The sequence below is a fragment of the Schistocerca serialis genome, chromosome 2 (genome assembly GCF_023864345.2).
Source record: "Schistocerca serialis cubense isolate TAMUIC-IGC-003099 chromosome 2, iqSchSeri2.2, whole genome shotgun sequence".
Classification (NCBI taxonomy): domain Eukaryota; kingdom Metazoa; phylum Arthropoda; class Insecta; order Orthoptera; family Acrididae; genus Schistocerca; species Schistocerca serialis.
Window position 1 is genome coordinate 444937795 of NC_064639.1, and position 27464 is coordinate 444965258.

General features: G+C 43.6%; 1 protein-coding gene across 1 annotated transcript in view; it reads left to right on the forward strand.

The window, feature by feature from the left end:
• LOC126457326 (cholinesterase 1-like) overlaps positions 1–27464 on the forward strand; it is a 93823-nt gene that overhangs the window by 14316 nt on the left and 52043 nt on the right. The window contains exons 2-4 of the mRNA XM_050093524.1: positions 8905–9048; positions 10478–10612; positions 18482–18644. Coding sequence (XP_049949481.1) covers positions 8905–9048; positions 10478–10612; positions 18482–18644 — 442 coding nt within the window. The remainder of the gene's footprint in view (positions 1–8904; positions 9049–10477; positions 10613–18481; positions 18645–27464) is intronic.

Sequence of the window (27464 nt, forward strand, 5' to 3'; positions counted from 1 at the left end):
CACAATGACCAGCAAAACGTCTAGGTTCATAGTAATAGCAACAATGAACACAATAACTTCGTGCTTCTGTATGCCACTCCCTTGCAGTTGGGAACTAAACCCAAGCAACACCGCGTTGCACTGGTCTAGTTTCTACCAGCAAGTTTAGACATTGTGCACAGCTAGTTTTAAGTAAAGCACATTCTGAATTCTTATTGGTTGTGTTGTCTGTATTTAGTCCTCTGGCTGTGTTGCTTATGCTGTTGACAGATGAAGCACTTACAGCCGTCTCCTGCATCAGCCATTCCGCACTTGTCTGTCTGAGCTTTTATGACATCAGAACAAGATTATATAGTGAAATGGCTTCCTGTTATTGCACACAGATAAGGCCAGAGATTAATTAGGAATGGGAAAAAGTGACCGGTTAAAACTGAGACCGATATTTTAGTTCCGAATAAGTGGTATTTTTCGACATTTTTATGGTCTCCATTATATCAGGTTTTTTTCGTTTTTTGGCAACAACAGAGTAAAAATACCGGCATAATAATTTGCCGTGACAGTAGTGCTTACCTTTTTGGTTTTTAAATAAAATTGTTTTTAAAACATGAGTAGTGTTGATTCGTACAACTTTAATTGCTTTGAAATCTTGGATTATTTAAGAACTTGGAGAAAGCAGTCAGCATTATTTTAATAACAACGCATACAGTTAGAAACTAGTAACAAACACATGACATAAGAATTGGTACGGCACTGCAGACACAATAATGCACCTGTTGCCGTGTGGCGTAGCCTATTAGACGGATGCGTGTACGTGCAGTGAGCCCGCGACTGGTCTGTAGAGTAGTTCCTCGCTGGTGTCCTGCAGAATAGTACCATCCCTAGTTAGGAAGTATTTTACGACGTCGCGGTAACAATGAAGTACACTGTCCATTTGGATAAAAAGAATAAGAACGGAGGCACAACAAAGTTGCAATATCATATTAGGAGAAAACGTCCTCAGTGTTCCGTGGAAGGAAAGGCAGATCTGATTTATTTACCTATAATTCTTTTGTCGTGCTGTCAACTTGGGATAACAACTGAACAATTGATTTTGTGCTTGCTTCAGGATGAAAAAGTAATACCATCCAAAAGTCAAGATGCAGGGAAGTCATCAACTTGCGACCTTTCGTTTTCCTTGTCGTCGTGCCCGTCATTCTCACCTTCGCAGTCTTTGCTGAAGACAATGAGACCTATTTCTGCAGCGGCCTCATTTCATTCTCTGATATGGGTCAGGACGGGTAGTACGAGATGCGAGCTCTTTGGAGTTCGGTTCTTTTCAGCCAACTCCCAGAGACCTGGGAGCTGGTCAGTGCAGTTCCAAATTGCAACTTAGGACGAGTTACTAGTTCCGGCATTTTCTTTACACCTAAGAAAAGCCTCCGATATACCTTAGCCGGAACTGTGGCATTAATCCCACACGGATCGTGATATCCTACTCCTTCACTTACATTAGAATTTTTCAATCTTCGTTCGACGTCGACGTTTATTATCTGGAAGTAATAAGAATAAAAAAAACGAAAATCGGTTATTTCAGAAACCGGTTATTTTGAGCGGTTTTAACTGTCAGGTTAAGCTTCAGGCGAAAGGAAACGGTGTAACAGAACACCAGGTGTTTCAGCTATAATCCCCATCCGAAGGATTAACCAGCAGCGTCAACCGAGCTGCATGTGTCGCGTAAGCCGAACATTCAGCAGACTGTTCCAGTGACTTGCAGACGTGAGACCATTCTCACTGGGAGCAAGGGATCGCCGTAGGACTTGCACAGTTCACACAACGGATATGGAGGGACGAGTGTCGAGATGAGTAGGTGAAAGTCCTGAAACAAGCGTGCGGAGAATTGGAGCTGTGGAAAGCATAGACCATGCTCTGGCCGGTAAATACTGCCCCAACAGATAGTTTATCCATATCACTTGTAATATGTGCAAGTCCTTTTTTGCTCAAGATCGCCATGCCACCCTGCAGATCTACCGCTGGATTATAACAATGAAACAGAGAGGAGAAGCTTGCATTCGATTTATAAAGTAGCGGGATTGTCACATAGCGGTATAATAAATCATCTCAGTAATTCGTAGTGACTAGACGCAAAGCCACGAGCGATCGCGGAAACAAGGCATCACCAGGTTCGCTTTAGTATTAATTTGTGTGTGTGAAAGTCGTCTTGTGGTACACTTTACCGGACAAATGCTTATTATCAGCAATTTACGAATGAAGAATTGGAGAACATATCACTTGCAGAAAGACTGCGAATGTAATTTATGCACGATGGGCTGTGTTCTACGCTGCGTACGACGGATGCATTGGTCAAGGAGGACCTCCTCGATTACATGTCATTAATATCTTACTTTTCCGTCTAAGGGCATATTTGAAGACAATAAGGTGTTCGATACCTATTGGCAAGAATCACACGTTAGAGAGAAGCGTGTGCCACATCCATATAGCCAAACCCGAGGACAGCCAAATGTGGTCGCAAAATTTCGTGATTATACTAGAAAGAGAGAAAGATCTGTAAGAGCGTGTGATAACCACACTCAACATCCCCTGTAGTAGCTAGAGACAGACGGCTGCCACAAAGCCGTATGAGCCGTATTTCAAAAAGTATGTTTCCAGTCACATACGAGGTCCGTTCAAAAAATTACGGAACTTTGTCCACAAATTTTTTCTACGCATACGTTTTAATTACACTCCTGGAAATTGAAATAAGAACACCGTGAATTCATTGTCCCAGGAAGGGGAAACTTTATTGACACATTCCTGGGGTCAGATACATCACATGATCACACTGACAGAACCACAGGCACATAGATACAGGCAACAGAGCATGCACAATGTCGGCACTAGTACAGTGTATATCCACCTTTCGCAGCAATGCAGGCTGCTATTCTCCCATGGAGACGATCGTAGAGATGCTGGATGTAGTCCTGTGGAACGGCTTGCCATGCCATTTCCACCTGGCGCCTCAGTTGGACCAGCGTTCGTGCTGGACGTGCAGACCGCGTGAGACGACGCTTCATCCAGTCCCAAACATGCTCAATGGGGGACAGATCCGGAGATCTTGCTGGCCAGGGTAGTTGACTTACACCTTCTAGAGCACGTTGGGTGGCACGGGATACATGCGGACGTGCATTGTCCTGTTGGAACAGCAAGTTCCCTTGCCGGTCTAGGAATGGTAGAACGATGGGTTCGATGACGGTTTGGATGTACCGTGCACTATTCAGTGTCCCCTCGACGATCACCAGTGGTGTACGGCCAGTGTAGGAGATCGCTCCCCACACCATGATGCCGGGTGTTGGCCCTGTGTGCCTCGGTCGTATGCAGTCCTGATTGTGGCGCTCACCTGCACGACGCCAAACACGCATACGACCATCATTGGCACCAAGGCAGAAGCGACTCTCATCGCTGAAGACGACACGTCTCCATTCGTCCCTCCATTCACGCCTGTCGCGACACCACTGGAGGTGGGCTGCACGATGTTGGGGCGTGAGCGGAAGACGGCCTAACGGTGTGCGGGACCGTAGCCCAGCTTCATGGAGACGGTTGCGAATGGTCCTCGCCGATACCCCAGGAGCAACAGTGTCCCTAATTTGCTGGGAAGTGGCGGTGCGGTCCCCTACGGCACTGCGTAGGATCCTACGGTCTTGGCGTGCATCCGTGCGTCGCTGCGGTCCGGTCCCAGGTCGACGGGCACGTGCACCTTCCGCCGACCACTGGCGACAACATCGATGTACTGTGGAGACCTCACGCCCCACGTGTTGAGCAATTCGGCGGTACGTCCACCCGGCCTCCCGCATGCCCACTATACGCCCTCGCCCAAAGTCCGTCAACTGCACATACGGTTCACGTCCACGCTGTCGCGGCATGCTACCAGTGTTAAAGACTGCGATGGAGCTCCGTATGCCACGGCAAACTGGCTGACACTGACGGCGGCGGTGCACAAATGCTGCGCAGCTAGCGCCATTCGACGGCCAACACAGCGGTTCCTGGTGTGTCCGCTGTGCCGTGCGTGTGATCATTGCTTGTACAGCTCTCTCGCAGTGTCCGGAGCAAGTATGGTGGGTCTGACACACCGGTGTCAATGTGTTCTTTTTTCCATTTCCAGGAGTGTATTTTGCATGGTCTTCTTGCAAATACCCTCCTCGACAGTCGATACACCGCTCCCAACGACGTCTCCACTTCCGGAAACAGTCTTGGTAAGCCTCTTGCTACATCACGCGAAGCGCCGTCGGCTAATTTTCTTTTATCTCGTCTGTCGTTGCAAATCTTCATCCTTTCAAAGGGGTTTTCAACTTTGGAAATTAAGGACGTCCGCAAGGGCGAGGTCTGGAGGACGAGTCAGCACACTGATTTGGTTTCTTGTGCAGTAGTCACGCACCAACAAGGATGAATGTGTGGGTGCTTTATTGTGATGCAATAGCCATGAATTGTCTCGACATATTTCAGGCCGTTTCCTTCTCACATTTTCTCGCAGGCGTCGCAACACGTGTCGATAGTAACATCGATTACCAGTTTGTCCCTCTGACACTAATTGATGATGAACTAATCCTCTAAAGTCAAAGAAAACTATCAGCATGGCTTTGACATTTGACCTGACCAGAGTAGCTCTTTTTGGTCTTGGAGAACCTCCTTTCCCTACCCATTGTGAAGACTGGCCCTTGGTCTCAAAACCATTACCGTAGATCCACGTCTCATCACGGGTTATGATTCTCTTAAGGAACACCTCGTTCTCATTTGCGCGATGCAAAAGCTCTTCACGGAATGCTGGGCGAAGGTCTATCTGGTCTTGACTCATGAGCTGTGGGACGGCCGGCCGGGGTGGCCAAGCGGTTAAAGGCGCTACAGTCTGGAACCGCGCTACCGCTACGGTCGCAGGTTCGAATCCTGCCTCGGGCATGGATGTGTGTGATGTCCTTAGGTTAGTTAGGTTTAAGTAGTTCTAAGTTCTAGGGGACTGATGACCTTAGAAGTTAAGTCCCATAGTGCTCAGAGCCATTTGAACCATTTTTTGAGCTGTGGGACGAACTTGGCGGCAACACGATGCATTCCAAGATGCTGTGTCAGGATTTGATGACATGATCCAACTGAAGTGTTACATTCTTCTGCCATCTTTCATTGGCACGCACAATTACGTTGACGTTTCTGACATGAGCGTCGTCGGTAGACATCGAAGGGTGTCCTGAGCGAGGGTCATCTATGACTTCTGTCCGGCCATTTTTAAACCGTGTGAACCATTCGTAACATCGAGCACGGCGTGAGCACTCATCACCGTAGGCTTCCCGCATCATTTGTGTGTCTCTGTAAAAGTTTCCTTGAGTTTCACGCAAAACTAAATACAGACGCCTCGCTCCTCTAATTCTGCCATCTGGAAATTCGCAAACTGTGCGGCACAACGTTCAACAATGAAACTTCCGTCAGTTACACATGAAACACAGGCGTGTGCAGGGATGCCAACCACATTTCGCTCCAACACGCCTTTGGTGCGTAATCACGAATGCTCCGGAATTTTTTGAACAGAACCACGTATACAAAATTTTTGTTCTGCTTCTGTCAAGTACCATCTCCAACACTCTGCTGTTAATAGCCATAGTGCAATTCTCAAGGAGTGCTGGACAGAAATTTGTAGATGCCCCCCCCCGTCCCCCCTCCCCCCCAAATGGACTGAGTTTTGATAGCTGACAAAATGTAGGCTCTTGCATCTCTTTAGGCCTAAAAGTGATTATGCTTTTAAAGTTATTAATACAACTGGACCTTTTGGTCACATTCTACGACACTGCGAGTCATATTTTTCGGTATATATGGAGATAAACAAATAGATTTACCAAACCTATATGTAATCCAGCAACGATTATTGAAATAATCTCCGTCAGTAAATGTGTTATGCTTAAAACTTCATGAGAGAAGTAGTTCTGTATCGATACCTGTTTGAAAAATTTCCAAAAGCACCAGTGTCTGCAATTTCGCACGCAGACAAACGTCCATAAAAATTTTCCATTCGGCTCTCTGAAGTTACGTGCAAGAAATTATCAGCGCCCTCTGTCTCTCATGTTGATTCAAGGAATATAACGCCTCTGACGTGAATTTGTGAAATTTTTCAATAATCGTGCTTACACTGGACGCCGTTCAAGGATTGATACAGCGCTCCTTACTTGCACATTTTTCTCTGCGCTCACTGGTGCTGGTACCTAAAGCTACAGCTTAGAAAGCCTCTTTAAACATCTGTAGTTGGTGTCTAAAAATCATGACATTCCATGCATACCCTATCTAAGCGCACTTGCAGATTATTTGTAACACTAACATAAAGACAATGTTGTCACACTATGTGAATCTGAAACAAAGTAAACTGCAGGTATTCTGTAGAGTCCTAAAATTTTATCTGATATTAGGAAGACAGAACAAAGATTGAGGCAAAATCGAAATAATTTTATGGGCTTCGCCGAGTGTCCTGAAAGAAACTAACAGACTTTTGGCGTTTTGACAGAGGTAATCCGTTCACAGTATTTTTCATGTGTTAGCCAATTGATTGTTGATCAGAGAGAACCTTCGTAGCAGGGTTTATACGCCACGTCAATTTAATTTGTGTCGAAGGGTATCGGCTTAACACTTTTGGGTTGCTTTGGGCACTACTTACGCTGGTCAGAACAAACATCGCTTCAGCTACCTCATCTCTTACGGTACCCTTTCCGCGTCTCACGTTTTGATGATGTTTATCGACTTCTGGATTAAACATTCCATGCAGGCAGCATACTGTTGAATACCGGAACGAATTTAGAACGAATATTTTGCTCTGTAACGGAGTTAACGCTGTAATTGTAGGGGGAAGGAGGGTAATACAGGCAGAAATGCAACTGTGCGGGTGGATCATAAATCGCGTCTGAGTAGCTCAGTAGTGGTAAGAGCAGTACCGAGAAAAGGCAAGGATTCAGGTTGGTATCTCGGCCCGACGTAGAGTTTTAATCTCTCAGGAAATTCCTGTCTTGTTGGCATTTAGATTTTGAAAGTAACATGAAGCATAAGTGTTAACAGAAAGCATTAGTGTAAGAATCTATAGAGTAATCAATAATCGATAGTTGCACTACCATGTGTGATAACGGACGGAAAATGTGGTTATTATCTAAAGCAATTAAAATATGCAAGGAAAAAGAGGATATCAATACTGATGTTCGATTTTATGCTAAATTTCTGTATAATTCTTATGATCATAATATAGCTTCCACAACACACAGTACTGAAGAAGATACTACATTTTGATAGATATTATGCTATTAATAGATGCTACTCTCAATGAAATTACGTATGCTGATATATGTGAAATTCGGATTTATAAATTCCATCGCGGCATGTTTTGATGTACAAAAATTACACTAGTTGGAACATGTGATTCAAGCTGCTTAATCTCTCAAAAAATAGTTTTTATCATTTTCCGTTGTGTATTTTGATTGCTTTAGAAAAGAAACACATTTGCTGTCGGTTATCACACATGACAGTACAAGAATCCGTTATTGATTACTCTGTAGATTCTAGTACTAATGTTTTCTGTTAACACTTACGCCTGTGTTATAGTTCTGTTAAGTTCAAAATCCTAAATGTCAACGAGATAGGAGTTTCCTGAGAGATTAAAAATGTATACACGAAAATAGTAAGGGAGTTAATGTTACCCTCTCTTAGTGTTGCTGTTGTGAATAGCGTATCTGCTTTTGAAAGCCACGTATGAAGTCAAAATTTCGCAAAGCACTCAATGAAGTTTTTCCTTACGATACTCATGTCAACTTTCTCACATGGGTGATATATAAAACAGTGAATCCCTGAAAATCGTCGTAAATGCCAGTCACTTCTTAGTTCGACTAGTTACATCGTCCATCTCCATTTTTATTCAACATCAATAAACTATTCACACACATATTGCACCACTCTCTCTACAGTTTCACTCTGAAACGTTAATTCTGCTTTCTCGCCTGCTTTTGCATTATACACAGGGTGAGTCAGGAGAAACGGTACATGCTTTGAGTGGTGATAGGATTAGTGGTTCTGAGCAAGAAAACGTCGTGTGGACATGTTCCCTATTCCGAATGACCACGCGAGGTGACGCAGTGGTTAGCACATTGGACTCGCATTCGGTAGGACGACAGATGCATCCCGCGTCCGGGCATCCTGATTTACGTTTCCCGTGATTTCCCTGCATCACTTTAGACAAATGCCGGGATGGTTCCTTTGAAAGGGCTCGGCCGACTTCCTTCCCCATCCTTCCCTAACCCAATGAGACCGATGACCTCGCTGTTTGGTCTCTTCCACCATATCAATCAACCAACAAACCTATTCCGAATGATTTTCGAGATACATTGTTTTTTATTTTCTGTATGACTCAACAGTTGTTGTTTGCAACGTACCACAGTAGTGTAGAAGAACCCGAGACGAACGATTTGATACGGACCCTTGTGGTCTATCAAGTCGGGAATCTACCTCAAACTGGCCCTCAAGAACTACATAAGCTACACCGCGTGCGCCTCGCGCGAGATTTTCAGGATTCCACGCTCTCTTTGCGCAAACTATTAGCCCCAGAGAAGAAATGCATAGGACTTTTTTTGTAGGATATTTAATGTAGTTTAATTTTTAAGTGATATTAAATGTGTTCTGTTTCAGAAACCATTCGGAATAGGACGTATGTCTGTATGAAGTTTTTTTCTCAGAATCATTGTCACTATCACCACTCGAAGCATGTACCTTTCCTCCTGACTCAACCTGTATTGCGAAGACCTAGGTATCGTAATCACCAAGCCTTGCAGTCGAGAATGAGGTTTACAAAAACGAAGCGCGCTTACAACCACATCCTGAATGCCCAGCGCTTCCTTACAGCTGCCACAGAGCGTAACTTCCGTTTGCACTTTCGTTTTGCAGCCTCTTCCTCAAGAGCAGCCTGTGGTGCGCTTAGAAGAAGGCCTTGTCAGGGGCTACGCTAGCCTCACCGTCTATGGCTTCCCGTACGTCAGTTTCTCTGGTATCCCTTACGCAGAGTCTCCAGTGGGACCACGCAGATTTAAGGTAAGATAATGTAACATCATTCCAAAAAATTAGTGTAACTTGCTTACTACAGTAAATGGTAGCCTTACTTAGTCAGAAGTGAGCCAACGCTCTCACAAACTGACTCTTATGCTGCTGTGGTAAAGCTATACATCATGATAACATGCCAAACACCTTCTATGTAAACATTAATAAGAAAATGGGGCTGAGCACAGCTTTCTTTTAATTATATACACCAAATGAGATATATTTAGGACCTACATCATTAACTGTTACACCATGATTACACTGTAGAGAAGCAGTTTGTAATATTGGCACGTCTGGGTGGAGACCATCAGTTGTTTGGAATCTTATATCCCGGCCTAACGGTGTTTCAGACTCCGACTAAGTCATCAATATCGACACAGTACAATCACTGACAGACGCAGCGGCACGCCCTAGGCGGCTTTCCCAGCAGGTAAAGTGCTGCCCTCAACTACGGCTGAAGGCCAGTGTGAAGGGTGTCAGAAACAGTCTCAAAAGCTTGCAATGGTGTTACAGCGTTGGTTGTGCTGAGAAATAATTGTTAAGGAAAAATTCCGTTGATCTGTTTCCTAGTTAATTAGCACTGAAGTTAGCCAATCAGGCGGCTGCGCTCGCAAATTCAAGAGATCCTTTAAGGACGTCGCCAAACCTGTTCTTTGTTTGGTTTCCTAGAAACCAACAACAGAACGATACGAAAAGCGGACATGGGACGGTAATAAGAATCGAACGCGAGCCCAAAGCTGAGCAGTCTCGTGAGCTTTCACCTATGCTATGAGAACAACTGATATTATATTGTATCTGGCAGGCCACTTGAATTTGCGCACGCAAGGGCCTCGTTGGCTAACTTCAGTGCTAATTAACTCGGAAACGGCGCAACGCATCTAATTTTTTCTTAACAATTATTTTTCCAGCACAACCTACCCTGCAACACACTTACAAGCTTTTGAGACTATTTCTAACTACCCTGTATAAAAACCTGGATCGGCCACGCAACAGCATTTCGGATCTTCAACCTGCTTGTGACATACCGTGAAACGATTGTGAAAGCGTACCGTTGCCTGTGGAATCAGATACACATTTGATTCTCGTGATGATTGTCTTAGGTACAGCGTACGATGACTTGACTTTGACCCCCTGACATTCAGCTTAAACTATATTGTTCTGTTTTGGCCTCTTGGAGACGTTAACTCAATACGGCCTGATTACGAACTTGTACACTTGTCGTACTGTGAAAGTGGAATAAGAGTACTCGTCAGGTCCAGAGTAGAATACTTCATAGATCAATACAGAAGACGTCTAAAAGTCAGTCCAGGACTGATTAGTGTGACATCTAAAATTTACAAGACCAAAGGAATGGCGGAAGATTTGTTTTTGGTTTCTTTGTGTAGGTGGTTATCTGAAGACAGTTTGTACCTTTTGGTAACAGGAGGCGGAGCCTAAGAGACCATGGGACAGCGTGCTGGACGCGTTGGCGGAAGGTTCAGCCTGCGCCCAAGTGAACGACGCGGGGGTCTACCTGGGCAGCGAGGACTGCCTCTACCTCAACGTGTACACACCGCAGGTGAGGCAGGAACTCACCCACACTTAATGTACTGTCTCCTATCTGTTTACATACCTCCCAGAGATATCAGTATAATGGCTTATCACTTACATCAATTAGCACGCTCTCAAATGACCATGCAGATATATTACAAATTACTGAGTGATTTCTTAAGGGCAGGTTTTCGCCAACATTAAAACATTTCTCCATGACCGTAAGTTCCACACGCAAATTAGATCCATTCAACGGAAGGTTCGTGTGTAATACGACAAACGCACGCAATGCAGTCCCGTATATTAAACGAGCGAAAAACGCTGGTTAACTAAACTTACATTTGGTAATCAAGACGCGTTTGTGAGACATAGGTCCATCATCAGGCTACAGTCTTGTTTCTTAGCTCGTTAGCATGTCTCTCAGATATGTTTCAGAACTGTAATACACAATCGTGGACATGGATGATCAAGAGTGAAGCAGTCCCGCTCTCGGTAAGCTTCGTAAGAGGTTCTGATACTTCACCTTCTGACAGTACAGCTGGACATCTTTTTCTCTGACGAGTACCACAGGAGGAAATCACTAATTATCGGAAGAAATCATTAATTATCTATGCTGCCGGAGACCGGGACGGCCATCTACGAAAGCTGAAGTTTGCGACCGATGCATGACCATTCCATCAGCCTGCTACGAGTGGATTCATGTTCTTCCTGACGTTCTGATGGCGATTTCGTGGATCCATGTTTCATTAGTGTCTCTTTTTCTTTCTCCTCCTCTGTTTACAGCATTACTAGGTGGGAGTGCAACAGGACCCTTTCAGCCTGGAGAAGGTATGATGCTGATATAAAAATAATGTAAAAAAAAAGTTCAAATGTGTGTGAAATCTTATGGGACTTAACTGCGAGGGTCATCAGTCCCTAAGCTTACACTCTACTTAACCTAAATTATCCTAAGGACAAACACGAATGCCAGACATTTGCCACACGGGACATTTGCCACGCCGGACATTTGCCACACTTGCCCCTTCGCCAGGTAGCGATCCCTCAGGTAAGGGACGCCCTTCCTCGTACTTCTTCTTTCCGCTTTCAAACCGCCGTCTCCACATTTTACTCGATACAACCAGTACGTAAGGACCCTTCTTCTTCGACATCTTGGCGAAATACAGAGCTTCTTTTCCGAAATCGAAATATTTATATCTTTTGGGAAACGAAAGCAATTCCGACTATTATGTCAGTATGTAATTAGTTCTGCCAAGTATAAATATAGATCCCTCTGTCTGTACGGTAGCTTCCTTTCACGCTTACTGATTGCGATAGAAACAGTCCATCGGCATGAGAGCAACAAGAAAGGAACGCTGTAAACAGAATGTGAATGTACGCTAATCATTTCTTTTTGATCTCTGCATTTGTGCCTACTTTAATTACCACAACTGTATGCCCAAAAGACAATAAAGAAAGAAGAAATAGGTATGTGAATGTTTGAAAAGAAGGACGACATACTCCATATTATTTTACTCTAAAATCCGATATCCCTTGCGGCGAAACATTAGTTAATAAAGTGTAGCGGGACAATGTTCAAAACATGACTGAAAGTACGTTCATAAACAGAGATAAGAACATCTATGATTGACGTGTCATCTAAAGTCGACGTACAATTTTAAAATGTTAGAAATATGGAAATGAAGTAATACAGAATGCTATGCTTGTACTGTACGTTGTTGTACTACATTGTGGTATTTACAGGGTCACAGAGAAAGCATCCTAGGTTTTGGAGGGAAAAGCCGTAATTGTAATGATCTCCACTACAACAGAAACAAGAAGCACAACTTAAGGAAAAATAATGTAATGTGTGTTCCATCTCAAGCGACATTGAAGCAGGTAGTTCCTGTGACTTAGTATGGACAGCGGTTATATTCGACAACCGGAATAAATTAATTACTGGCTCCTTTTACCAACCCCCGATCTCAGATGAAAGAGTTGCTGAACATTTCAAAGAAAACTCGAGTCTCGTCGCAAATAGGTACCCCACTCATACAATTATAGTTGGCAGTGACTTCAGTCTACCTTCCGTATGTTGACAAAAATACATTTTCAGACCCTACTGTAGATAGAAAACAACGTCCATAATTGTTCTAAATGCTTTCTATAAAATCATTTTGAACAATTAGTTCACAAGGCCATTCAAATTGTAAATGGTTACGAAAACACACTTGACCTCTTAGCCACAAATAATCCTGAGCATCACGACGGGTACAGAAATTAGTGAACACACAGTCGTAGCGAGGCTGAATTCCGTAACAAAGAAATTCACCAGAACTAAACGCGAAATACGAGGGCAGTTCAATAAGTAATGCAACACATTTTTTTTCTGAAACAGGGGTTGTTTTATTCAGCATTGAAATACACCCGGTTATTCCCCAATCTTTTAGCTACACAACACTATTTTTCAACGTAATCTCCATTCAATGCTACGGCCTTACGCCACCTTGAAATGAGGGCCTGTATGCCTGCACGGTATCATTCCACTGGTCGATGTCGGAGCCAACGTCGTACTGCATCAATAACTTCTTCATCATCCGCGTAGTGCCTCCCACGGATTGCGTCCTTCATTGGGCCAAACATATGGAAATCCGACGGTGCGAGATCGGGGCTGTAGGGTGCATGAGGAAGAACAGTCCACTGAAGTTTTGTGAGCTCCTCTCGGGTGCGAAGACTTGTGTGAGGTCTTGTGAAGGAGAAGTTCGTTCAGATTTTTGTGCCTACGAACACGCTGAAGTCGTTTCTTCAATTTCTGAAGAGTAGCACAATACACTTCAGAGTTGATCGTTTGACCATGGGGAAGGACATCGAACAGAATAACCCCTTCAGCGTCCCAGAAGACTGTAACCATGACTTTACCGGCTGAGGGTATGGCTTTAAACTTTTTCTTGGTAGGGGAGTGGGTGTGGCGCCACTCCATTGATTGCCGTTTTGTTTCAGGTTCGAAGTGATGAACCCATGTTTCATCGCCTGTAACAATCTTTGACAAGAAATTGTCACCCTCAGCCACATGACGAGCAAGCAATTCCGTTAGACAACGAGGGACCCAGCGGGAACAAACCTTTGAATATCCCAACTGGTGAACAATTGTGACAGCACTACCAACAGAGATGTCAAGTTGAGCACTGAGTTGTTTGATGGTGATCCGTCGATCATCTCGAACGAGTGTGTTCGCACGCTCCGCCATTGCAGGAGTCACAGCTGTGCACGGCCGGCCCGCACGCGGGAGATCAGACAGTCTTGCTTGACCTTGCGGCGATGATGACACACGCTTTGCCCAACGACTCACCGTGCTTTTGTCCACTGCCAGATCACCGTAGGCATTCTGCAAGCGCCTATGAATATCTGAGATGCCCTGGTTTTCCGCCAAAAGAAACTCGATCACTGCCCATTGTTTGCAACGCACATCCGTTACAGACGCCATTTTAACAGCTCCGTACAGCGCTGCCACCTGTCGGAAGTCAATGAAACTATACGAGACGAAGCGGGAATGTTTGAAAATATTCCACAAGAAATTTCCGGTTTTTTCAACCAAAATTGGCCGAGAAAAAAAAATGTGTTGCATTACTTATTGAACTGCCCTCGTATATATACTTATAAAAGCAACTAAAAATTTGGTTGACGTCTTTCTAAGAGATAGTCTCCTATCCTTCCAAACTATGTAAGTGAAGACCATATGTGGCTTAAGTTCAAAGAAATAGTATCAACAGCACCCCAGAGATTCATACCAAATAAATTAATATCAGACGGAACTGATCACCCATGGTACACAAAACACGACAGAAAGCTGCTGCAGGAGCACCAAAAAAGGCACGTATAATTTAGACGAGCGCAAAATCTCCAAGATTGGCGAAGTTTTACTGTGGCTCGAAATTTGGTGCGGATTTCAATGCGAGATGCATTTAATAGTTTCCACAACGAAACTCTCTCTAGAAATGTGGCGAAAAATCCGTAAAGATTCTGGTCCTATGTTAAGAAAAGCAGCGGAAAGGCTCAGTGAGTACCTTTACTGCGGGTCGGGCGGCGAGTGAGAAGGAGGAGGAGGAGGAGGAGGAGCAGGAGGGGGAGACAAGGGACCCGACACTTCGGAGCAGGTAAAATAATGGCAAATGTCCGGCGTGGCAAATGTCCGGCGTGGCAAATGTCCGGCGTGGCAAATGTCCGGCGTGGCAAATGTCCGCACACCCATGCCCGAGGGAGGACTCGAACCTCCGCCGGGACCAGCCGCACAGTCCATGACTGCAGCGCCTAGACCACTCGGCTAATCCCACGCGTCAAAAATAATGTACTTTTGTTTTTATTTTGTTGGTAAGTGTTACATAGAATTGTACTTTGTCAACCTGAACTGTGCAATACTTTTGTATACGACACTATTTAAAGTAGTTGTGTCGTAAGGAGTTCTTTCAAAAGGGTAAACTGGAACACTAACACAGCTTAAAGTTGTTTGAAGTGAACAGATTATACAGTCTTTTGCCACTGTAAACCTATATAACCTATGTAACTTGTAATACTGTGACTGCAGAAAAAAGAGGCCATAAAACAAGGAAGCCAACATGTATTAACTTTATTCCTTTTCTACGCTGAATCACTAACCAAATATAGAAGGGTTACAAATCGTGTAAGGAGTCCGCAGCTTCATTTGTAGTAGGTGCGAAATAAGAATTGAAAGCAGCCAAGTTTTCCTTGAAAGTAACCTGCGTGAAGGACGAATAGAGACTGCAACAACAGATGAAAGAATCAAACAAGTTAAAAATATCTTATTGATGGCCCACAGTATATGGAACAGCCGACTTCCTCAACTCATCAGATGAAACTGTAAGATACAATTTCCGTGTATAATTAAGTATGAGCGACGTTTGTATTTTATGATTGTCGTATTAATGAAAAATGCCAAAAGCTAAAGGAAAACGAATTTCTCAGAACCATTTGGACTGCTTTAAAAAGAATCAGGCTGAATTAATGCTTCAAATTGTTATTGTAAATGACATCTGTGTTCACCACTATAGGCCAGAAAGAAACAGCAATGAAAGTTGTGGGAGGAATCCCGTAGAGTAACACGAAGAAAGACGAAGTGGACTTAATTTGGCGTAAACGTAATTAGTGGATATAATCATTATTTATTCTCCCAGTACTCTTCTACTACGTTTTCTTCTGTGTTCACTCATCTCATCTTAATTTTCCTCATCTCTGAATGTCTTGTATTCTACTGTTTCCTCAAGTTCTTCCGCCTCTCATCTCTCTGTCCCCACACAGTCATTGCTTATACAGAAGCGTAGCAACCAGTATAATTATGCGTATTATTGTCGTCTTCACAAAGAAATGTAAACTGTGCATATGATCTGTTCTAGCTATTACTCTTACTACCCTTTCAAAAATTAGAGATTCAAGACTATATATGAAAAATCTGTTCTGAAAGAGTTAGGTCTATAAAATGTGTGATAAGTAACACTATGTAACAAGAATTTGTTTGTCAGTTCAACAACACTTTCTGATTATAATTGACCTTCAGAACACAAAATGATGATATTTTTGTGAAAATAACAATTATTTTATAAATAATGAGGATATCCTCGTGTTTAAAAGACTTAGATATAAAATCTTACGTTCATTTACTTCGATAAATAACCAGTAGATATCACCCAATTCCATGTTGGTTATAAGTTTCCTCTCTATTTCCTTTGTTAATACTGTAGGTTACCACTAGATAATACTAAAGTGCAATATTGTTCCGCTGTTTTTTAGGTTATTATGTGGAGATTTTAAAATAACTGCACTCTTTGTAGGACTTCAAAGAGGCTTCACAAAATACTCATGTTTCTCCTGTCTTTGATATAGCTGAGAAACAGCCAAACATTGTATTAAGAAAGAATGGCCTGTGAGAGAATAGCTAATTCGAGCCATAAATAACATACTGCGAGGAACTCTTGCACCCAGGAATAACCGGCGGTACCATCCCTGCATAATAAATTGGGACTAACTAAACAGTTCCTTAAAGGTTTGGCTAGTGATTCTGCAGCTTTTCATTTCATAATGTAAATGTTTCCCCAGATGTCTGATGCAGAAGTGAAAGGAGAAATTTTTACCGGACTCCAAATTTGGCTCATTTTGCAATAAAAACATCTGGAAGAAACATTGACTCCAAAACAATGTAATGCATGGGAATTATTCAGAATACTGGTGGATAGGTTACTAGGCAAGAAGTGAGAATTACGCAGAACATATACATGCTTTAATTCAAAGCTGCAATATCTTTGGATGCAGAATGTCAATTAAAATTCCCCTCTTACATTGACAAATTGTTCAAATGGCTCTGAGCACTATGGGACTTAACTTCTGAGGTCATCAGTCCCCTAGAACTTAGAACTACTTAAACCTAACCAACCTAAGGACATCACACACATCCATGCCCGAGGCAGGATTCGAACCTGCGACCGTAGCGGTCGCACAGTTCCAGACTGTAGCGCCTAGAACCGTCCAGTCAGCATTGTCATAAGCTTTATCTGAGTCTACAAATGCGTAGATTTGTTTTTCTTTAATCAATCCTTTGAGATAAGTTTAGTTTTTCCGTTCTCCTGTAGTGAATTCGTGTTAGTATATCGCAGCCATGAATTATTAAACCGATAGTCTGCAACTGCTTTCCGTAGAACTGAACTGCTACATCCTTCTTGAAATATTGAGGGTATTTCGCCTGTCTCAAACATCTTGCATGTCGAATGGAGTAGTTTCGTCGTAAGTGGCTCTCCCATAGATATCAATAGCTCTGATTGAATGGTGTCTTAACTAGACGCTTTGTTTCGACTGAGGTCTGTCAAGTTCATCTCGCAGTATCACATCTTCAATCTGACATTCATCTACTTCCTCTTCCCTTTTCGGCCGCAGCTCGTGGTCGTGCGGTAGCGTTCTCGCTTCCCACGCCCGGGTTCCCGGGTTCGATTCCCGGCGGGGTCAGGGATTTTCTCTGCCTCGTGATGCCTGGGTGTTGTGTGATGTCCTTAGGTTACTTAGGTTTAAGTAGTTCTAAGTTCTAGGGGACTGATGACCATAGCTGTTAAGTCCCATAGTGCTCAGAGCCATCGTCTTCCCTTTTCACTCGTATAATAATACGTCGTAAGTTCATTTCTCGTGTATAGCCCCTCTATGTATTCCTTCCATCTTTCTCTTCTTTGCTTAGTGTTAGGTTTTCCACGTGAGCTATTGACACACAGCTGATTCTCTTTTCTCCAAATATCTCTAATTTTCGTATATGCTGTATCGGCCTTCTCCTAGTGAAATGTGCTAATTAGTCTATTGTCAGTAAAAGCGAATATTTTGAATTAACACCTAAAATACTGATTTCAGAAAAAATGGGTTTATATTCTTCATCAGCACAGCAGAGATATGTATAGCAAATAAAAACATGCAGATAAGGCGAGCGGAGTGGCCGAGCAGTTTGAGGCACCATGTCACGGATTGCGCATCCCCTCCCGCCGGAGGTTCGAGTCCTCCCTCGGGCTTGAGTGTGTATGTTGTTCTTAGCATAAGTTAGTTTAAGTTAGTTGAGGTAGTGTGTAAGTATAGGGACCGATGACCTCAACAGTTTGGTCCCTTAGGAATTCACACACACTCACATGAAGATAAATCTCAACTTGTTTAAATTTTGTTACTGTGTGTAAGGTCCCAAAAAAACACGAAGACTGGTTGGGCAGATGACCTCACGGCTCAACCTCGACATGATAACCATTTCCATATACATCTAAAGAAAGCAACTTCCTGCTACCTTTCACAGACACATTTATACGCCTACGATGTACATAGCCACTTTTTTATTTTGGAGAAGTTGTCGAGTTGACAAGTGCTATGTAATGTCCTACATCGCTTGCAGCTGCCGAATGACACGGACTCCGTGGACCCCCTGAAGGTGATGGTGTGGATCCACGGCGGCGGCTTCGTGCAGGGCGAGGGCGGCCGCACGCAGTTCGGGCCGGACTTCCTGGTCGAGCGCGGCGTCATCGTAGTCACCCTCAACTACCGGCTCGGCGTGCTCGGTGAGTAGACTAGCGGGCAGGCAACACGCCTCACCGGTCCCCACTCATCTGCAGCGGCCTAATTTACGAGATCACGGGGAATTACCCTCGGCCTGCCAATGAGAGACAGGATTTTTGTCGATCAAAATGAAAATATTTTAACTCGTAGTGCTTTCTCAGGACAATGTACACTCTCAGACAAAAACAAAAACGACACACCACAATGGAATTATACATGTACAGACAAACAAATGATAACGATTTCAGCCGGCCGAGGTGGCCGAGCGGCTCTAGGCGCTACAGTCTGGAACCGCGCGACCGCTACGGTCGCAGGCTCGAATCCTGCCTCGGGTATGGATGTGTGTGATGTCTTTAGGTTAGTTAGGTTTAAGTAGTTCTAAGTTCTAGGGGACTGATGACCTCAGTAGTTAAGTCCCATAGTGCTGAGAGCCATTTGAACCAGTTGATAACGATTTCAGAAAAATTGGATGATTTATTCAAGAGAAAAAGATCCCCAAATTGAGCTAGTCAGTAACGCACCGGCCCTTTCGCAAGCAGTTATTAGGCTTAGGACTGATTAACAGAGTTCTTGGACGTCCTCTTGAGGGATATCGTGTCAAATTCTGTCCAATAGACGCGTTTGATCATCAAAATCTCGAGCTGGTTGCAGGACCTTGCCCAAAATGCTCCCACACATTCTCAGTCGGGGAGATATCCGGCGACGTTGCTGGCCGAAGTGTGGTTTGGCAAGAACAAAGACAAGCAGTAGAAACTCTCGCCGTGTGCGGGCGGACTATATCTCGCTGAAATGTAAGTCCTCGTCATCGGACACTGACGTTTTCCAGCCACAAAAGTGAGAATAAGTGAAGGTGCAAAAGAAGGTTCATGTTGTAACAAGTCGTCCTTGCAACTCTCTAAATTTTTCCATGCCCGAGCTTTTCTGTAGTGCACTGCAATTATTATTTCCAGTCACGCGATTTTATTTATTCTTCAGGTTCTGTTTTGCAATTGAAGTCATTGTTTGGCTCATTTGGCAAAACATTTTTTTTCTGTCTATACCACTGCTAGAAGACATGAATGTAGTTGGTGCCAGACCTGTGAGGACTCGGTGCGCATAGGGTTCCTGCGTTACACGTATCACCACATGTAGCCACTTATGAAGTTTCCGATTATTATCAATCAATTTCGATCGTATCAACAAACATAAAGTACACGATAGTAGACGAAGGCCTGATCTTACAAGGCCAAATCGCTTGTAAAATCCGATATCGTGTGGTCACAAAGTTCTGGCAAGCCACTGTACCAATCAAGCAACTCTCGGACTTAAAGAGAAAACTAATCTAATGGTTTTTAACGCCAGCCTGAATGGTCCACCACTTGTAAATCATTTTAATAATGTATCCTACTACGTTGCTAACTGACTTGTAGGCGCTACAGTCTGGAACCGCGCGACCGCTACGGTCGCAGGTTCGAATCCTGCCTCGGGCATGGATGTGTGTGATGTCCTTAGGTTAGTTAGGTTTAAGTAGTTCTAAGTTCTAGGGAACTGATGACCGCAGCAGTTAAGTCCCATAGTGCTCAGAGCCATTTGAACCATTTTGCTAACTGACGTACACCTCAAATATCGTAGTACAGCACAACACAATATTACGTCAGTGTTCGGGCTGTCGTCGACCATTTGTACCCCGTTACGACTGCTCTCGTATTTTCACAAGAGATTTACTGATGAAGAGCGCGTCATATCGTATAATGATCCTTGAGATATTTCTGTATTTTCGCCAGACATTCCATGCACGGCAATACTAAAACTGGTGCTTCACAACGTTTTCCCGCTAACCCTCGGAAAAAACTGGTATCAGTGCTGCTTGTCCAAACTATGCAGCTCCTCTTCATACACTTAAACACGGTAATATGAATCCATAAATGTCCATCAATCTAGTAAGCTCTCACTCAGAGACAACGGAAGAATACATGGTATAAGTTCAGAGCCGCGAGGAGCATACGTGAACAGCTACAGAGTTCCTTTATGAGGTTCATGATATTCACGTCCATTACGTGCTGAGACATTGCACACGCCTGTAGAACAATTTGTGGTTTTCCTTAGCTGTTCTAGGGAGACTGATGTTGTTGCTTCATAACTATTACTTTCAAGGGCAGCATTGCCGACTGAGGTCACAGAAGAACGGTCTCTCTCAGGAATTATACTGGCCCCAATCGTGTTCTACACACATAAAAAAAGTTTTGCGTCACCTAGGTTCCGAGAGTTCCGGAACCTGTATAGAAAATTGGAATAGAGATCAACATAAACATCATTTCCGCCCTTTTTATTGCTCATGAAAACCGCACATTGCATGTTGCACCACCATACAGCGAGACCTTCAGAGGTGATGCTCCAGACTGCTGTACACACCGGTACCTCTAATAACCAGTAGCACGACCTTTTGCATTGATGCATGCCTGTATTCGTCGTGGCATACAATCCACCAGTTCTTCAAGGCACTGTTGGTCCAGACTGTCGCACTCCTCAACGGCAATTCGGCGTAGACCCCTCAGAGTGGTTAGTGGGTCACGTCGTCCATAAACAGCCCTTTCAATCTATCCCAGGCATGTTCGATAGGGTTCACCTCTGGAGAACATGCTGGCCACTCTATTCCAGCGATGTCCTTGTCCTGAAGGAAGTCATTCACAGGATGTGCACGATGGGGGCGCGAATTGTAGTCCATGAAGACGGATGCCTCGCCAATATGCTACCGATATGGTTGCACTATCGGTCTGAGGATGACATTCACGTATCATACAGCCGTTACGGCGCCTTCCACGTCCACGAGCGGCGTACATCGACTCCACATACTGCCACCCCAAAACAGCAAGGAACCTCCACATTGCTGCAGTCGCTGGACAATGTGTCTAACACGTTCAGCCTGACCGGGTTGCCTCCAAACACGTCTCCGACGATTGTCTGGCTGAAGGCATATGCAACACTCATCGGTGAAGAGAACGTTATGCCAATCCTGAGCGGTCCATTCGGCATGTTGTAGGGCCCATCTGTACCGCGCTGTATGGTGTCGTCGTTGCAAAGATGGACTTCGCCATTGACGTCGGGAATGAAGTTCAGCGTCATGCAGCCTATTGCGCACAGTTTGAGTCGTAACACGATGTCCAGTGGCTGCATGAAAACGTCTGGTCAATGATGGCCGAGCAAATGGCTCGCCACAATACGCCAGTCACTACTCTTGATGACCTATGGTATCGTGTTGAAGCTGCATGGGCAGCTGTACCTGTACACGCCATCCAAGCTCTGTTTGACTCAATGCCCAGGCGTTATTACGGCCAGAGTTGGTTGTTCTGGGTACTGATTTCTCAGGATCTATGCACCCAAATTACGTGAAAATGTAATCACGTGTCAGTTCTAGTATAATATATTTGTCCAATGAATACCCGTTTATCATCTGCATTTTTTCTTGGTGTAGCAATTTTAATGGCCAGTAGTGTAGTTGCAAGTGAGAGTGTTCATACATCGGAAAGTTTGTTTTGTGTAGTCGGTATGTAAAAATACTGAAATAAATTGGTGTTTGAGCGATGTGTAACCTATTTTGAAGTACAGTTGAACAGCATTATGACAGCCCTCAGTATTCAGGGAAAAATTCTGTAACGACTTCTATTGATTCGGTACAGCTCTTTGTGGAGCAATCCGCGAAGAAGAAAGAAATGTGACGCTTTCTTGCCTTATTAAATTTGATCTCACTGTGAACTTCTCAAATCTGAATACTGGGAGAAGCTACAAAAACCATGAATGTCTTTATCTGTGGACGGGGTCAGTGTGGTAGATGATAGCAGTGGATTATGAGAATATATATTAATGATCTGACAAATGAAACGTGCGAAACAATAAATCGAGAGTACAGTCATACGCAAGTTATTTAGACCCCAGCCCACTTCGTAAACCTCATACGGATCGTCAGTTCCAGGACGTGTGAAGCTTGCATAGTGTGAATCATGTCTTTAATGCATCATTATAGACATTTAACACATTGATGTTAGCTCCTTTCCATTAATATGCACGGCACATGGTTACAGTGTGGATAATAAGCACAATTTTGGTGTTATGTGCAAATAAAAGAAAATTAAAACGATATTGTTTTCTCCAATTTACAGATTAGCGAATCTGCCTGTGGAGTTCCATGCTATGCCTTGTAGAACCAGATACTTTTTTCTATCACAAGTTTTCGACACGCAGATTCAGTCAGCAGTTCTGTTTTTACACGAAGAAAGACAAACACGAGTACGAGGTGTGACTACAAAATAACGTGACTGATGCTGTCACAAAGTGCGCATGTACCAAGGATGAACGACCAACAGCTGTAAAGCGTTGAAGCCTTCCCTGTCCAATGCGGCATCTCTGTTGTCTGTAGACATATCAGTGTGGCCGTGGCCTTCATCTGTGTAGAGCTGTTACTTTGTTTTGCTGGAAAAATGATAACTGTAATAACAGAGCAAAGAATTGCCGTGAAGAGTCACTTGAAACTTGGAGAAGCTGCTACTGAAACCTGTCTTTTGCTAAAAGAAGTGTATGGCGAAGACAGTTCATCTCTTAAGCTTAGTTTTGAGTGATTCAAGCGTTTCCGAGGTGGTCGAGAAGACACTGAGGATGGCTCACACCCGGGACGCCATTCAACATCAGAAACGGGTGAAAAGCTCAAAAAAATTGTTAATGTTATTGGATGTGACCGTCGTTTGAGCGTTCGATCGATTGCTGTAACTTTAAGAATTGCGTAACGCAAATTTTACATAGCCAAGTTAACAAGAGAAAAGTGTGTGTGAAATTAGTTCCGAAAATTGTCTCGATCGAACAGAAAGAAGTTCGTGAAAATGTTTGTACTGACTCTCTCAGTACCACTGAAAATTCTTCTAATTTCTCGGAAAGAGTGGTAACATGTGACGAATCTTGGTTTTTCGCTTACGATCCAGAAACTAACCGCCAGTCCATGCATTGAAAGGGGCTAAGTTCACGAGAGCGAAAAATTTCGAATGAGCAAGTTAAAATGCAAATCAGTGTATGTTTGCCTTCAAAAAAAAAAGGTTCAAATGGCTCTGAGCACTATGCGACTTAACATCTGAGGGGATCAGTCTCCTAGAACTTAGAACTACTTAAACCTAACTAACCTAAGGACATTACACACATCCATGACCGAGGCAAGATTCGAACCTGCGACCGTAGCAGTCGCGCGGTTCCAGACTGAAGCGCCTAGAATCGCTCGGCCACACTGGCCGGCTGCTTTTTTTCGATATTCATGGAAATGTGTATCTTCACTGGGTTCCTGAAGGTCATACTATTGCTCAACATTACTACCTTGAAGTTCTTGCTCAACTCCACAAAAAAATAAGAAAAAAACAACCCACATAAGTCGCGGGTTCTGGATCAAGACAATGAACCGGCACATACCGCATTATCTGTTAAGAGGTTTTTAGTCAAATACAGCATTCCAGTGTTAGACTATCCACCTTATTCGCCTGACCTAGCACCATGTGCCTTATATCTATTCCCCAAGGTCAATCTGCATTAAAAGTAACAAGATTTCAGTCCGCTGAAGTAGTGAAAGAAGAAGCGGCACTCGTGATCAAGGAGCCCATAGAGGAAAACTTCCAGCACTGTTTCCATCAATGCAAAATTCGCTTGTAACTGTCTAGGGACAGAGGACGGTAGTACATTGAGGGTGATAACAACTAAATATTTATGTTTTTGAAACATACATATGTTCCGTTATGTTATAGCCACATCTCGTATTCAAAGATCTAGACAATTCGAAACTCTTTAGCATGCTGCTTTGATGTCATTACGTTGTAGCGCCTTTCGACTGCACACTCAGGAATCCCTCCGTGTCCGCGAGCTTGGCCTCGTCCGGGCTGGACTGTGCCATTGCCGCGCTGACATTGGCGGCTTGTGTTCAGTCAGCTGTTTGGAGGTCGGTCGCTTGCGTCACGTCAAGGACAAACGCTGCACGGAGACGGTGAAGGCTAATGACTCTCTGATAAAGCGAGGCAACGTAGGAAGATTATAGGGACCAACGTCCTGCCCACGGCGCAGTCATTGCAGAGAAAAGTTTCCGATGGGACCACTTTGCGAAAGGGAATCGGCTGTATCACATTCAAATCATTCTGAGGAACGTGTCCAGTATCTACGAGGGCCGTATTTAAACTCTGCAGACCTCTAGCGGAAATGTAGTGGTAACTTACCCGCCAAAGTAGTATTTTAGAGCAAATTAACATAATGTGAAGATGCAGGCCGCTCGTCTTCTTCGCTTGATCCAACCAACTACTTGCTGATCTGCCTTGGTTTTCTGCCGACGATTTTGTCTTGCAAGGTGGTATAAATAATTCCCCTCTCTTAAAATGTGCCCAAGGAACTGGAAGTATCTTCGGCTGACACGGGAAGATAAACCTTTTGTGATACTAAGTTGTTATATGAGGGCGATCAAAAACTTTCCGTTCGAGCGCGTTGTTGCAGCGTATATGTAAAGTAGCGCGATTCACTGCGAGTATACTCGTATTAGCTGCGAGTTTTAGGCAAGGGATTAGCGTGCGTTAAATGCGAAAAGGTGACCTATTACCAAATGCGTCCAAACAGGACCAACGTTCAGTTGTTCTTCACTGGGTGCCAAAGGACAAACACCGGTAGACGTCTATCGGAGAATGAAGGATGTGTATGGATAGCATATCTATCAAAATTCTGGAGGACGACGGTTCAATCCCGTGGCATTGAAGGGTCAACGATTCCTGTCGGACGGGGATGTTCAGCAGGCAGTCACAGACTTCTCCGCGCAGCAGGACACAGAGCTTTACCAAACGGGTATATCCAACCCTGTGCGTCGGTGGAATGATTGCCTCAATGCTCATGACGATTTTGACTGATTGGTACACCAATTCTAGACAGTACGGCCTTCCAACGGAAACTTTTTGATCGCCACTTACATAATGGAATCACAGGTTTTTCTTTATGTTCACAGTGTCTATAACATCTTATCATGTAATTGTATAAAATTTTACTATAAAATTTATAATTTAATCAGTTGATGAGATTTTAAAAAAAACGAGAGGAATTTAAATCAAGATACCCAACACCATTTATTGATATCACTATGAACAAAAATATTTAAAAAATACACGTTCAGAATCATGTCAGTCCAAAAATCAGTATTTCACTTTTAAAAATAACATAATGTAACTATGGGTAAACACGTTTGTTAGCCAAATTATACATAAAAATGAATTGTATAAACCCAGCAAATTTTACATGTATTTAAGTCAAATACATCAAATTAGCAAAGAGTCAGTCTTAAAATGAAAGTTTTAAATAATGTTATCGCCTTATTGAATGCGCCTACACTATTACTGAAGATACTTATAACATCTTCATAACTTAATTGTCCTAAAATATCCCTTTCAATACCGACCGAAGCTAAAATTTTCCGTCTTCTAACATGGAGATTCAGAGTCTTCTTTTGATGAACTTCAATTCTGATGGTGACCTTTTTCCACTGCTGTTTGTGATCATAAGTGGCAGGTACATCTTAGAATGCCCTAGAAATGAAGGGAACACTTTTGAAACTTTATGGTTCCTGGTTTGAATGCAATGACCTATCGAAGAAATTGTTTTTCGCAAAATCTGACTCATTTCAAACTGCCAAAATTATGTTAACTGTTCTGTTCAGTCCTTGCGATTTTTTCGACTGAAGTGCCACGAGTTTGAACGGGTAACACTGGATATATTGCGCGACGTTTGCGTAGTGAATGGTTGACTTAATTCGTACCAGTACTCCAACGAAAAACTCAGGCGAATAAGACCCCGCAAAATAATTACGTCTTTACTACAATAAGGGCGCCTTATTGTAGGAACTTCTTTTAAAAATATTAATGTTACTGATCGTTTTGTAGTGCGGCCACGATAGTCTGCTGCTAAATGCAGTCATTATACCTACGCCGACATTTTGGAGTGGCTAATACTTTTACAATGCTGTGATGGTGACGTATCGTTGTTATCAAGACGTGATCTGGAGAAGCCCACGTAACAACATTCCACAACATTAATTTATACGTACACCGGTATCCTCACGTACTTTCTCCTTATATCTAAACAAACTTTGACTAGAAATTCGACGCCCCTGTTTGCATGTCCCCTTAAATGCAAACTGGACGTGACGATTACAGGCTCTGGGATTTAGAAGCACTCAGGTAGACTGCGATGCTGTAACCAAAGCTTTGCCTGTCAGCGGTTCGTGGTTTTGTGGGTAACGTTGCTGACTCTCAAACACGGGGTTCCGGGTTCGATTGCCGCTACGGTCGGGGATTTTCTCCGCTCAGGGCTAGGTAAGTGGTTGCGCTCACTATCATTTCGTCATCATACACTCGCAAGCTGCCGAAATAAAGAATTGCAAAAGGTGGCCGAACATCCCAGATCGGAGTCACCAAGCCAGTTTTATTTCGCAGCTTTGTCCTGGCTTATCATTATTCACGTGTTTCGCGAAACTCTTCGGGTCCTGGCAGGTTAGTGCGCAAGGATGCGGTTGTCGGACGCCCTACTACCAGTGCAAGTTCCCGTGACTTCCTTTTTCCCGATCTAGGTGGAAGAATATTGCGAATAGTGGACTAAGGAATTTCAGGCGGCGGCTTGAGGCGTAGCTTACGGGATATAGGTCTCGCTTCAGGCTTTCGAGCACAGCTACTACTGTCCGCGTACGTCCCTACTCGAAAAGTTTTGTTAAATGGTAATCATACGAATCGCTACTGCTACATCTCATGTAGAGACAATATATTGCTGAACCTTAAGATTCGAAGGTCGATTTT